The sequence below is a fragment of the Limanda limanda genome, chromosome 22 (genome assembly GCF_963576545.1).
Source record: "Limanda limanda chromosome 22, fLimLim1.1, whole genome shotgun sequence".
Classification (NCBI taxonomy): domain Eukaryota; kingdom Metazoa; phylum Chordata; class Actinopteri; order Pleuronectiformes; family Pleuronectidae; genus Limanda; species Limanda limanda.
In genome coordinates, this window is record NC_083657.1 from 16,762,183 (window position 1) to 16,777,669 (window position 15,487).

At 40.5% G+C, this 15,487-nt stretch overlaps 1 protein-coding gene across 1 annotated transcript in view; it reads right to left on the reverse strand.

Annotated features, from left to right (window-relative positions):
• The window catches only part of adam19a (ADAM metallopeptidase domain 19a), a 195,339-nt gene that overhangs the window by 99,648 nt on the left and 80,204 nt on the right, over window positions 1–15,487 (reverse strand). The window contains exon 3 of the mRNA XM_061066522.1: window positions 8,140–8,216. Within this exon, the coding sequence (XP_060922505.1) occupies window positions 8,140–8,216 (77 nt within the window). The remainder of the gene's footprint in view (window positions 1–8,139; window positions 8,217–15,487) is intronic.

Here is a 15,487-nt window from a genome sequence, read left to right on the forward strand (position 1 = left end):
TCTGTTCATGGCCTGTCACCCGTCTGTGAACCGTGCTGTCGACTCCCGAAGCCCCTGTCACAGGATCAAGGTTAATGGCTTCCTCTGACAACAAAAGCAGCGACGATGACTCAGGGCAACTACGTGTTTATACCAGTACCAAATATGAGCCTTTCGTGCCTTGTGCTACACGGTATGCTGGATTTCACGTTATATTTCAAATACAAATACAGAAATTGTGCAGTTTTTAGCACTGAGCTAAATATCCCAAAAACTGACTTAAATACAATTATATGTGACAGACATAAAGGCCAACACATTGAGAGTCCCAAAGAGTTAAAAACTGAAATATTTGCATGATTTATATAATCTAACGAAACAGCCTTGTAAAGAGGTGAGATCTAGCAAAGGCTATGTACCCATATTTTGAAATATACATTTTTTTTAATTGACTGTTGCTTAGATTTTCTCAGTACAAGATAAAACTCAATGTCATTTTCATGGCAACGATTAGCCTAAAATATTTGCCCCTGTATATACATGGTAAAGGAAAACATAATAAATACAAAAAATTTATCGGGAAAAAATGAGCCGTTCAAACCTACAATAATGACTTTCTAAAATTGAAAAAGAGTCTATGCTTAAGTGTAATTCAACTCTGTATATGATTGCCACGGTGCATCACCAGCTTCAGGCACAGTACTCCACACAGGTACAGATACACCAAAGGAACATCCTCGTTGTTCAAACATTATATCGGAGGGAAGGACTGCAGAAACCCCACCAGCCCCACTCGCTTCTTTTTGCTTTCTTCTTCTGTTGTTTAATTCTGTGTCAACTACCTAGACAAATGTTTGGTCTGGAGCATGATGCTCTGAGGCACCTCTCACACCTGTTATTTTGGTTTGGATTAAACTGAAAAGTCAGAAGGTCCGAACCAAACAAAGTAAGTGCACTTACTTTGTGCTGTCTCTACGGACACATAGCGGCGCAGCGTGTGTGTGTGTGTGTGTGTGTGTGTGTGTGTGTGTGTGTGTGTGTGTGTGTGTGTGTGTGTGTGTGTGTGTGTGTGTGTGTTTTCTACAGGATGACAGCACTTCTCTGTACCTTCCAAAACCATTACAAACCACTATAGAAATGTAAATAAGTTTAATGTTAACATCTGCTGGTAGCCAACTGCGTGGGTGTACAGCTACGCAATCATGCAGAAATCTGGAGTAAAAATATAATGTTTCAAGGCTGCACAGCAGGACTTCCTCAGTGCATGCCAAACAGGAAGCACTACAGAGTCTTCTGGGTATACAGCACGTCTAGGAGGCCCAGACTCACATCTCCCAACATCACCACCTGCTCTCAGTCTGATTTTACATCCACTCGTCCACATCTCTACCCTCCCAGACCCCCAGGACCAACTGGCTGAAGGTTTACTCTGTTTCCTGTGAGCCTCGCTAACCCTCTGCAGTGTCTCTGTCTTTCCCACACTACAGAGTCATCCCCCTCCCCCCTTTCCTCTCCCCTTACTCCCTTCATCGTGCCAGCTGAGGCGGCTCCAAATTGAAGTGGTTTTCTTAAAAACTAAAAAAGAACCTGGGCGCAGTGGGCTCGGAGCTGCCAGTCATGGTCTGAGCCGACATCCGAGCTGGATTAGAGCAGATTAACAGAACAAAGCTCATTATTGATTTGAATCATTATTAAAGTGTAGACACTGTCAGACTGTGGCCAAGTTCAAACAAGCTAGTTCCTGAGGGGAAAAAACCTGAATCGATGTAGGAACTGGGATAATAAGAGCTGCTGCCAGGAGGGTGCTTAAAAAGTGCCTCTAAACTCTGTTCTATGTGAGGGGGAACTCTCCGAAGACTCGAGTGCTAATTAACACCTTGTCAGCTCAACTAGAAGCATTTGCAGGGGTCCACCTCATCATCATGTAAAATGGCATATATAGCCCATTTCATCACGTATCATCCAAGGGTGGCAGTGTAATCAAGGCTTTTATTAACATAAAGGGAGCTTACACTTCATTTACTAACCCTCAACAGAAAATTTGCCATTTAAAATGAATTGTGGTCCTTAAGTGCAATGCCAGCCTCCTGAGCTGTGTGTGTGTGTGAGAGAGATACTGAGGCGAGGAGATAAAGCTGCCGAGCGCCACCAGCCACCGCTAACTAATTGAATGATATGGCCAATTGTTTTGATTGCATTAATATTTAACGCATGATGATTACCCTGTTGGCTTATCTTTAATATAGTGTGTTTGTGTAATTCTTTTGACTTGCTTAAGTAACACATGCACACACTCAGACACCAAAACAAGCACCAATTTGAACATTATACATTGACATTTTCTTATCTTCTAATATGAAAAAACTTTTCTTAATTTAATAACTGACGCTGTGCCAGTTCAACTTATGAACTAACTTTTTCTCCCTTTTTTCATGAAAATGGTTCCAGTGTATATGTTTAAGAACTAACTTTTAATTAGCTTTAGCTTTTATAACATTATGTCCTATGGGCTGAGACAATGGCTTATTACATAGCACGACAAGACCTATTATGAAAATGTCCCCCCTTCAGGGCATTTGAACATGCATTTGGTTCTCTGTGGTGGCTATCACTGCATAATAAACTACACTTCACAAGTAGGTAGTTAAATGCAAACATGTGAATCAGTGAGCCCTTCAGATTTGGAACCCCAAATGATGTCATAAGGGAGAAACCACTGAATTTTACACTCACCTCCAGAACCTAAACCTGCTCTCCACCCTTAAATGCATATCTATCTTCGCCAACGTTGACTTCTTTTCATCAAGCACTGGACCTGTAGGAGTACGTGAAAGAGAGCCAATGTTGGCTGCATCTTTACAAGGACAGCCCGCCTCAGAGGACACAGAAGTTAAGTGGATTTAGTTTATTTACCATGGCAAGAGCATCCCAGCCACAAAGATCTGACGCTGTGTGTTGGAATTAAGGCTCAACTTGACCTGGTGGAGATGCAGCGTCATCTGAAAGAAGAGTGAAGAAGGCACTCCAAAATCCCTGCCATCACCACACAGGAACCTCGCCCTCAAAACTGCTGCATAACTTCATAGCCGGCAGCCCTGAGCAAGTGGTACCCACCCACTAGTAAATTAGAACAACTAAGGGCCTGATCTACTAAGATCCCATAAGCGAAATTTAATGCCATGGAATTGGAGGTGTTAGTGGAAGACGCAAACAATCATGTTGTAAAGCTACAGCAAAGAATATATCAATATAACAAAACCAAAAAACGTTATATGGGAGAATATCTGCAGTCAAGAGTAAAGTTAATGCTGTGGGTAAAAAACAAAAAGATCAACTGATGAATTTAAGAAAAGATCCTTCTGTCAACCCAAACATGTTAACACGAGAAGAATAAACCCATTCTCTTCCTGCCGTCTCCTCCTCACCACAATAGCTGTCATCTGTGTGCAACGCTGTGCCTATTAGCCCCTACCTTTCAAAAGTATTAAATATAGACGCAGTCACAATCACGGCAATTACTTTCAGGCTTTGTAAATCACAAGGCATGTGCAAAATTAATTTATTTGCATCTACTCCTCCCAATATTTTTCACACTCGGGTAGAAATGCCAAATATTGCATATTCATTAAAGCAAGCGTATTAAATGGACAGCGCGTGTGATTCTGCTTGCAATCCTCAGTGCGCACCATTAATAGATCAGCTTACAAGTTTTTTTGCGGGTGAGATCAAGTTTCCAACGATTTAACACACCCAAAACCTTTAGTAGATCAGACCCTTACACGTACTCAGCTGGGCTTCTGCCCTTAACATTAACCAGGCTCTGCTCCTCAGACACATACACCTTGGTCTGTGGCCATTAAACAATCCATAAAGGTTTTTACCGACCCGGCAGACAGGCAGGATTGAAAATAAACTTGATCGAAACCTATTGCATTGTGTGATTTCACGCAACAACCATACACTTGTCAGCAGTAAGAGAGTGTGTCGTCCCCACCGGCTCGATCAGCTTCTTATAAGTTATTTATCAGGAGATACTCTCCCGAGTAATGTTCTCCCTATGGTGAAAATTTAGAACAAAACAATACCCTGCTCCCAGCTCCGCGGGCATGCAGGGTGATAGTGGGGGGCATGGGCTATATTAGCTTTCAAAGGAACAGGTGCACAAACACAGAGTTGAGAAGGGTGCTGTGGTTCGTCCATTGACCAAAATATCAACCTCCTGAGCAGCGGTGGCTCAAGAGGTTGAGGGGGTCATCCACTTACTAGAGAGTCGGCAGTTCGAGCCACATTTCCCCCCCACTCTACCGTGGGCAAGACACTGAACCCCAAATAGACCCCAGTGTAAGAGTTGAGAGAGAGAAATGGTGCTGCACATGGATGCCTTTTGTGAATGTGTTAATTAATCATTGGCAAAACTGTACTGTAAAGAACTTTGAGTGGTTATAAACTAGAAAATTATTTAAAAACAGACCATTTGCCATTTCAATGGCATGCAAATACTTAAGATTGATCCCATGATCCTTTATTTAGGTGAGCCAATCAGGTTTCTGACTGAAATGGTACAAGATATTTCCTGGGGCATGTGATATAACGACATACCCCTAATCTAGATACTACAACTGTAACAGTGATGTATGTTATGAATAAAAACAGCCTGTTAACTGTCCAACACTGCCTCTCCAAGAAAATGAATCTGACTGCTTCCTACAGTCTGACAGGAGAGAGGGAGTCTGTCACTGACAGACAGGAAGCACTAATGTGGGCTTTATGCATTACTGTATTTCATGTTTTACTTCAAAAGGCTTCAGTGATGAGAACCATCTCCTTGGATTAATGTTTATCAAATCCAGTGTGGTTCTTGTCCTCAAAAAATATTTTCCTCATCGACAGATGTTAGAAAAGGGGATCCTCATATAACTAATCAGTAAACGGAAGGGCTTACAATGTGGAAAATGTCCTCCAAGCAGAGTACAAAACCAACAAGTAGAGGGGCGATCAAAGTGTCCATACCTCTGCTAATTTAAATGTCCAATTTCAATTTCTAAAAGAAAGTGAAAAAATAAAAAACCCTGAACCCCCTCTTCATTCAGATCCTCTCCTAAATTTGGGTAATCCTGCAGAAACATATACAAACAAACAGCAATGAAAACATAATCTCCTTTGCGGATTATCCATGCATCCGCGTCCATGTCTGCCTATAACTGAGGTCACCCTCCTGTGGGTTGGACTTGTTCGTGGGCTGCCCTGACTCACAGTGCTGTCGAATGCCATGAGACCCCACTCTACACCATGGGACACCACAAAGACCACACAAGCAAACAAACAAGCAAACCAGTGTCATGACGGCCAAATGCGCTTCACAGTTAAACTGTTCCGGATACTTCAGCCAGCAAAGGCATGTCCAGCCCCATATCAGCTGGCATTCCAGGACCCAACACACACACACACACACAGGCTTCCCCACTCTCACGCTCAAGCTCAGGATGTGTGTGGTGAGGTCAGCTTTCATCGCTGCACATTCATTCTCATTCCATCCCTCTCTTCTCCTCTTCCCTCATGTCTGTTTAAACCACATGAAACAAAAGGAGCCACACTATCAGTGTGATATAGCACTTTTCAGGTATCGGTTAATAATCTCCACCAAGTTCCACTGTGATGAGTTCTCCTCCCTGACCAAAGCAAACACAAAACCACACCGATTGGCCTGTTCCATTAAAGATTTATTTCTTTTCACACAAAATTTTTTTTTTTGTCCCCCTTCAAAGTAAAAAAGGACTGACAGCGTCAAAGAAAACATTCTGATGTCTGATGATTAGACTGAGACAACAGAACAACCTGTCCTGCGCCAAATAATCAATATGGAAATAATCAATAACCTCCTGAATGCCATTTTGGTTAATTGTGGATGTTAGCCGCAGGAACTGCACAGTGCAGTACAGTCAAACTTCACTATGTTATGAGACTGGATGATTTAATTAATTTGTATAAACTTCAAGAAAAATAAAGTTTGTCGGTATGAGAGCTGAATCCTGTTATTATTTTTTCCGATTGAGAATGAGTTTTTGGTTTGATATAATAAGAAACAAAATTGTAATCCTTGCTATCGACAACAACATCAAAAGGTAATGGGTCCAAATATATCATTACATTACAATTAAATGTTTATAGTTGCATATCTAGGTGCTTTTATACTGGAGACATCGTTTCTCCTATTGAAGAAGTAATTTGTTCAGAATGATCCTCTTTTACTCAAAGAACATACTTAGCTTTGATTAATGTTAATACAAAATATTAATTATTGTTAATAAGTTGAAGCTTTGTTTGGATAGCAATACATTTTTTGAATATAAATATATTGTATACATTTAGCATATAAAACGTTTTGTCAATGTAACAAGATTTTCTTTGATTTAAGGGAGTTGTCATGAAAACAGGATAGTTTCTACAACAACAAGGTATCTTTTTTTTTATTTCATGAAACACTTTGTTTTCATAATGACATACAGATACCGTTATAATGACATGCGCTGTATTTTTTCCTAATGATGTGCTAAACTGATACGTTTATCATTTAAACCAGACATATTTTCTCCTCCTTTCATGAAAGTAAAATTAATGATCCTGTCCTCAGAGCACCGGGCTGGTTCCTGGCCATTTTCCAGTCCTGTCCCAGTGGAAGACGGCCCGGACATAAAATAAACTCAGTTTCCAGTAACTCCTCCCTCAGCAGAGCAACTGCTTCCCCAGAATGCGTCCCCCTGTCTCTGACCTACATTCAATGGTCCGGACCAAGCCCATGCGCTTTGCTGGGACTCAGCTGCTCTTTTAAAATAAACACAGAGTCTGCCAGTACAGTGAATCACACAGTGTGACTCCCTGGCCCGGACTCAGTGTACCATCACCAGCCAACTCTCTATACATTTCCGTTTCCTCTGCACCTCATTTATCACTGCCTGTCTGTTTCATGTATTCCACCATTGTCTTAGGGCGTCAGGTTTTTCTCGCCGCCTCCTTCACTGTCTCTGTCACTTCCTCCATTTGTCTCCTCTTACTCCAAATCCTCAATCTGTTTCCAAGCAACTGCAATCCTGTGCATCCACTATGTGTACACTGTCTTTGACTCAAACACTGAAATGTGCCTCAGTGTGCAACTCGTTGAAGCGTCGCACACTCGCTCATCCCTTCTGAAGTCACGCACCTGCAGTGTGGAGTTGCTTCATAACAAACATTCTCTCAGAAAAAAGCCATAGTTCAAATTTGAAAACAACAGCCTTGACAGTTACATTCCTCTATGTATGTGTCTGTGTGTGTGTGTGTGTGTTTTTGTGTGTGTTTATATGTAATTATATTTATTGCTAAATGTTGTTATTTTCACCTGCTACTACCTACATTTGATACAAAGCATTTTTTTTCATTCATACACACATGTACATGTACACTGACCCCAAAATATCTGAAACCTAATACTTGGTGCCTTATACCTGGTTTTAAAATCAGACATTTAGCTTATAATATAATATAATAAAACTGCAGTGTATGAAAACTAACACGAGCAGAATAATATGCTGATCACACGTATGTGTAAGGCTGTATGTTTACAGCATTGTTTAAAGAAAGTAATGTTTGCACAAAGACTTGACCAACCACAAATATATTCACATAGATTCTAATACACGTATTCCATGATAACAGGTGTAGTTAAGCAGCCAACCCACCCAGGGGGAGTCATATCTCAAAACAAAAGGGCAAAGAATGTAAACCAGTGTTTACATCCACTACTTTAAGTGTACTGGAGGCTAAAGTGTATGTAAATATATGTCAACCATGATTTGGCAGATATTGCACTTCTGTGCGTCCTGGGAGAGGGATCTTTCAGATGAAGCTCTCTTTTTTCCTTTCAGTTGAAGTTGCTACTACTTTCATCCAAACGAAAACACAATAAAGCAAGAGTGGAAAATTCTACAAGTAACCTTCAGGTTTTGCAGTGAATCACAGGCTGACCAACAACAGCAGCCCCGACAGCAACATCCCTCGATTATCAGCTCACTCTCCAGTCACTCTCCGGTCTCCCAGTTAATTCCACATTTCTCAGGGGGCTAACAGAGGAGCGTATTACAGGTGTTCCAGCAGTGAAGATGGCACAAGAGAAGGTATACTCACTGATTACGTTCAACTTGAAGCACCAGTTTGAGGTCGTTGGATGAGAGTGCTATTTCGCCTCTGACTGGGTACTCTACCTGTGGAGTTAAGATGAAAGATCAGGTCAGGTCATTGCAGTGGAAGGACCAATCCAGGAACACTTTACTGAAAGTGCATTTATGTTACTGTCAGGCAACACAGTAAACAAGTTGCGCAAAGGCAGTACATGTAAGCAGACTGGCCAAGGAACATTGGTGGCAAATAAATATCTTTGACATATATTTTCAAAACCTTTATGAAGAGAATTATTTGTATAATGCAGGTGTGAATTTGACCATGTAGTTCAGTGGCAATATATTCAAAGCACACTCTGGAAAATGGTCTGTATTGAAATGGCACGAGTTTGGTCATTCACCCACACCCATTCCCAGAGTGCATCTTCTCTCACAGCCGTCAGGGGCAATGCATGTTCGGTATTTTGCCCAAGGACACTTTGGCATGTGGAATGGGGGAGAATAGGATCAAATTGCAAACTTTCTGGTTACTCTCTAGACAGGCAGTTTAAAAGAGAGAGAAAAGTTTCTAAAGCCATGTAAGCAACTCTGTGAGCTAAATGCCAAATGCTGATGATGATGCTAAATGTTAATGTTTAGCAGGAATAAGGTTGTGTGGTGTGTGATAGTTTAGTAGGAGAAGAGATAAGGATAAAGTTAATGACCAATTTTTATTTTATTCATTAAGATTAAGATACGATAAGATTAAGAGACATTAATTTGTCCCAAACACATGCACAGACATGCACAAGCACACTCATGCAAGGTGGGAAATTTAACCTCTGCTTTTAACCCATCTGGTGCAGGACACACAGAGCAGTGAGCAGCCATGTACGGCGCCCGGGGAGCAGATGTTGGGGGAGTAAGGTGCCTTGCTCAGGGGCACTAGACAGGGTAGGGAGAATCCTCTTGGATTTTTGGACAGATCAATCCAGGTTCGTCTTTTTGTTGTTTCTCGGTGGAGTCGAACCAGAGACGAACCAGAGACCTTTTCTGCCCATAGTCCAAGTTTCTGCCACTAGTCAAGTTGTTAAATTATATGTAAGTTCATTTTTGAATATCTATGACATGTCTATGAAAGCGTTAAAAGCAGGTTCCCTGGGACCAAGGCAATGTCTTGTTTTTTTTCAACCAACAAGATAAAACATATCCAGGTTAACACTGAACCGACAGAAAAGCAGCAAATTGAAAATATTTTGTCAGATAAATTCCTTAAACCATTAAAAATTTAAAATATGTCCATTAATCAATCAATTATTAGTATCATAATCTGAAAATGGTGTCAAGTCATTTCTTCAATTGTATTTAAAGTTAAAGGACTAGACTATTTTATGCTGATGAGTTGCATTGTTGTTTTTAACCCCTTCTTTTCTGCATATCAATGTTTCAAATTGAGTTGTCACTAAGCTTCAAACCATACACTGCATATAAAGATGGACTACATGATTGCCCATACTCCAAAACTAGCACAACTGTTGAAATATTTCAGTCTGAATCAAAGTGGTGGACTGAATGCTAATGTGGATTAAAAAAATACTGGATCAAAAACTGTAGTTTTTAATGACCATTCAAGGGAAAGAGGTTTATCCCCGCGGGGTATGACTTCCAGCATTTTTCAGCAAAAAAAAGTTACCACTCTGGGGAACATGAATATGTTTAGAACAAATCAGGGGGATCAGATTTTTTATAATTTGAATATGCAGATAGAAAAATATAAACTCAAGCTGTCACAAGGGGAAAGCTCCGATGGGCGATCAATAGGAGTCATCCTCTGGAGACCTTGATCACTGACCTATACATTTCCTAGTGATCTAAGTAGCTGTCTGCATTACAAAATCATACGAGGGGCTTCCAGAGCTGCATTCACTTGCGTTGACTGTACAGTATGTTGTGAATGATGTTCAATCACTGAAACAGTACCACTGAAGAATAAAGATTAAACCATCTGTTGTCAATTTGTTAACTTTTTTTTAAATAGTAGGAAATTTCTTTTGTCTTCATTAATAATTTGTTTACCATCTGACCAACACTGGCAGTAGAACAAAAAAATCTGGAGACGTATTTCATTTGAACTGGTCCATATGGTTTTCATTATGAGTAAAAGTGTATGAGCTTTTTATGTCTGTAAATAAACACCTCACTCATTTCTCTCACCATCGCCTAGCACCACAAACAATGAGGTCGAACAGCTTCACGCTGCGCCTTTTCAAAAGGCAACAAAGGAAAGAACACTCCATTTGCAAATTGATAATACATTTCACCGATGCAGAGAGGAGGGGGTGACGAAATGTTACAAGCCCAGAAGAGCCTGACCTTGACAGCAGTTAAAGTGAGAGGGAAAATGACGCACAAGATGAGACCGAGTTAACTGTGCAGAAAAAAAATCTCCTTAAAGCAGATACCAAATCTTGATGTCAGCACATTTTGATATGATATACGATGGCAGCTTATCTGACAGAGTAATGAATGTTTCCTAATTTAGACATAAGCACCACCAACGAGCGGATATCACATTTAAATGATGAAACTCAGCTGAAATATGTTTTTTCTTTTTGCTGAGTAACAGCAGTTCTGCAAAGTAATAGTCTGATGTGAGAGAAAAAGGGTTGGAGAGGTTGAAGACTTTCATTGCACTTTGCGGCGACAAAAAAACCCTTTTGTGTCTACGCTAAGAACAGAACACTTGCACTGAGAACAATCTGCAGTGAAATTACACATCCCCAGGTAAAAGTTAACTCGAGCATTCTGCTTTACCACAGACAGGCTTTGCTTCAAGGAAGACTTCTGCACCAGAGCTGACAAACAACATAAAGTCTTTACAAGTTCTTTGAAATCGTTACACTTGTCTCGACTCATAAAATCCTTTGCCAAATATCAGAGAGGAAGAAGAGCAACTGTGAAGGATCTCAAGTGACACCGCACGCCTGCTACTCCTACAACATTTTCAAAGGGGATGTTTCTGAACCATATAGTGTTATAACATGCCAGGAGCTCAGGGCTGGGATGGTGCTTTTGATGCCACAATGAGCATATGGCTTTGTGACCCGGACAAACATTTTCTTGACCTCTATTAGATCGCTTAGAGTCGATGTCAGGTGGGACTAAACACTGCAAGTTTGAAAAGTAAAAAGTAATTCCTCATCTCTGCTTGAGGCTGCAGGCCCGAGGCAACATTAGAAGCTGCGCCTGAATCTCCAGTTGACCTATTGGTGCTTGAGTTTGATTGTGGGTAATGGAAATATTCACATCCTTTATTCCTGCATTTGAAAGTGGTAATTTAAAGTAAGTGTATTTTACAAAACAAATGTAGTGCAGGCATTAAACGTAGTCATAGTAGATAATATCCCCTGTGACTGTCACTATTACCATTTTACTGTTGCAGGGGGTTGAGGTAGGAAACTTTAAACACAATATTATTGATTGATTGTTTAGTTTGTAAAAAAGTCAGTAAGTATATGAGAAATGCCGTCACAAAAGAAAATGTAAGATTTTTTCCATCCTTAAGGAAATTCCTGTTCCAGCTTGCCCCAGATAAAGGTACACAATATTGACAGCGAATATGACAGTAGAGTATTACATTTAGTGTAAGTGTAAATTTAATTAAAAGTATAAAATGTAACTAAATTTTAAATGCAGAAACAAGCACCTATAAACAACAATAGTAATGTTTAAAATAAGATAAGTAAAATAAAATGGTGTGTTGTAATAATAATAGGAGTAATATTGATCATGATTTAAATATAATAGATGAACAAATATTAAACATGAATATGCAAATAATACTACATACTAATAGTAATATTGCATATGAACAGTAATATAGCACATAGTAAATGGTCTGTATTCATATAGCGCTCTTCTAGTCTTGAACAAAGCATCATCAAAGCGCTTTACAGAACAATTTATTTAGACATTGACCCATTCACACACACATACACATTCATACAGTATATTTATGGGCAGCAGTTTTTTTCATATGAGGGGCAATTTGGGGTTCAGTATCTCGCCCAAGGGCACTTTGGCATGCAGATAGGGAAGATCAAACCACAACCTTCTGGTTAGAGGACGACCGCTCTACGCCCTCAGCCGCAGTCGCCTCTGTGGGTGATGGGGTATTATTTTTATATTGTGTGTGATTATCAGTAGTCCTCCCTTCAGAAGGTCAACAGATCAGGTTATCTAATGATGCAATTGCATGATAAGATAATCATCAACTTACATACCATGGTTTATTGTAAAACCAGGATAGTGATGCAACAAAAGTCAAGTCCGTCAATCAATTATTTATACAACTTATCCTTTGAGTGTTATTGGGGGCTATAGCTAATCCCAGCTGACTTTGGAAAAAATGAACCTGGAAAAGTCCACACAGAAAGACCCTGTAACACAGCTAACCACAGCACCACGTGCCGCCTCCCATTCAAGTTTCATATAGTGCAACGAATAATCGGTGGAGTTCACTTTGAGCATGCCTTATGTACCAAATTTCTCATTTAGCTCCCCCTTCTGAGCAGATCTCCAAACAAAACAACCCACTGTGACTTCAGGACTGCTCTTTACCACTTCATTAAACGTAACATTACCACATCAAGCTCAGGAGATGCACTCCAACCTCTCTTGAATCGTTTTTTGACTGTTAATCGCAAAATTTATTTCCAGCTACAAGAAAAAAGCACAAATTCTCACAACAGGGTCACAATGAGAGGAGAGTGGGAGCTGTGAGAGGGAGGGTAAGGTTAGGAGTGAGAAAGCTTGATACTTGTACTTCTACAACTTTCATCACTTTGTTTTTGTTCGACAGAATACATGACTGCCTCCAGGAAGACGGAAAGTGTGAGCTGTTAACACTCACTGAAAATTTTCCTGGTCTTGTCCCTTTGAGATACAATGGGGTTTACCCCTAGCCTTTGAGTATGGCTTACCAACAGCTATAAACACTTTCGCTTCAAATTTTCAAATAAACCTGGCATGACAACAGCAACAATAGATGAGGAAAGGTCCAAAAAGCCTCTGTATGCTTCAAAAAGGTTTTCTGACAGTGGAAACAGAGAAAGCTGTATCCAACAAATTTCCAGAAATCTGATGCAACAAGAGCCATCTTTTATTCCCTGACTGAACGTGTCCACTGGGGTGTACAAGTAGGAACCGTTTTATTTTCTCTCCTTCACATTGTTTTTCAGACACAAGTACATTTAACACTCTAGCAGGTACAGCTGCACACACAACCACCAAAGGGAGACTGTCTGGAAGAGCACACCATTACTCCCTACACAAATTCTGTCCAGAGAATGTTATTTTTGCCTTCAGAAGGGTGTTGTCCATACATGTCTGTAGGCAGGAGTGTTCATGCCTTTTCCCTACAGCCAACATTGAAAATGAGACAAAAAGTATTTTCCCATGGCCCCCCCAGGCTCTAATTCAATCAAGTGACATGTTCCAAATCACGTCAGCATCCTTTTGGCAATGTTGACCATGAGTGGCTCCCTTATGTTCTTCTCGTAAAGGCTTTCAGTGGTCGAACAACTGTCATGTGACCTAGGTGGTTTGAAGCATCCATAAAGTATATAAAGATGGACGACGTGTCTCCACTTCCTGCCACTATCCAGAAACTATCCAGTTGACATGCTCAACCAATCGTGAGTCAGTCTTAGCTCTTAATCATGATGTCTCAGCCCCCTTTATAACATAAAAATAATAAAAACAATGTAATTGTAGCACTTAAACATATATCAGTGTGGTAAGAATTATGCTTAAAGGTTCAGGGTGGGGAATTTAGTGAAATCTAGTGGTGAAGTTGCATGTTACAGCTGTATACCCCTCACCTCACCTTCCCCTCCTAAACATGTAAGAGAACCTGTGGTAGCCTTCAGTTGTCATAACAACTCAAAAGGTGTTTAGTTTGTCCAGTCCTGGCTACAATGAAAAACATGGCGGCCTCTGTGAGTAGGACCCGCTCCCGATGTAGATATAGAGTATTTAAAGAGAATGGGCTCCTTCTGGGGTAAAGAAAACCACAATTCATACAAACTAGAAGAGACATCCTAGCGGAAACATCACTAGGATTTTTTTTTTATTCAATTTCTGACAGCAGACCCCTTTCACCTAAATATTATAGACTGGACCTTTAACATTAAAAAACAATATTGGAAGAACAATGTATTTGACTATTTAGTTTGGTCCCATCCACTAACATGAAGGAAACTAGATTTATAAACCACACTGCAGCCAGCCAAGTGGCCTTGGCCCTACTTCTGTGTAATCATGTTGTCCATCTTTATATACAGTCTGTGTTTTGAAACTTTGTGAGTTCTGGCTATAGAATCTCAGTGTGAAACATTGATATGCAGAAAAGAAGGGCTTAAAACAGCACTGCAGTTCCTCACATTTCGTCATCTTCATGGTTTTATACAAGCTCTAGATTTCAAATGAACAATTATTCAGCCATGTGGGAAAGCATCTTCATTCCCTTCTCCACTCCACTGCTTTTCTTTATATCTGCAGGGTAACATCTCAGGGTCAATTCTTCAAAAAATGACTGGCTCGGAGGCTCTGCTTACTGAATTTGTTATAGGGCATCTGCACATTAACTGATCAAACAGTTTCCAAATCCCCGCATTTCCTCAGTCGCATTTGTCGATCTGGCAAAGCAGCCACTGGTGTTTGTGCTCTGAGTGATTTAGGGCTGCTTCTCCTGATTTCTCGAGGTTACGCTGGCGTAGCTTTAATCTTCATCCTGCATCCCCACTGGCTTAAAGAGCAAATAAATGTATAATGTAAAGCCGCATCAAGCGTACGCAAATGTCGACAGTGTGTAGTGACATGTTTGATCATGTTTCAGTGTCAGTCAAATTGGATTTTTAAGTGCACCGCATCCTAGAGGGTGAGATTGTAAAATGAAAAATTAAGAGGCAGTAAGAATTTCTTGCCGAGAAGTTAGAAAAGCACTGTTCAGGGGGCTCACTTGAAAAACAGAGAGAACTGAAAGAGAAACACGGGGCAAAACAACAAAGAGACAGGAAAAGACAAATTGATGGTGAGAAATAACAGGAAAAGAGGAAGCAGAGGAGACGGCACAAGAAAGGAGGAGGACAGTTGTTGAACTTGGCGGTGTCACTGATGCTTGTCTGCTCGGGGGCTGTGGATATATACATGGAGAGGAGGGAAGACGGCAGCATCCATGCATCAGATGGAGCTCCAAGCCGGGGTCCTCTCTGTTCAATAATGAAGCCGAGCTAACACACACTGTGCCAGAGGAGGGCTTATTAGATGGATCAAAGCTTGTCTAATCTACATGCTAAGAATATGATGAGAGGGCC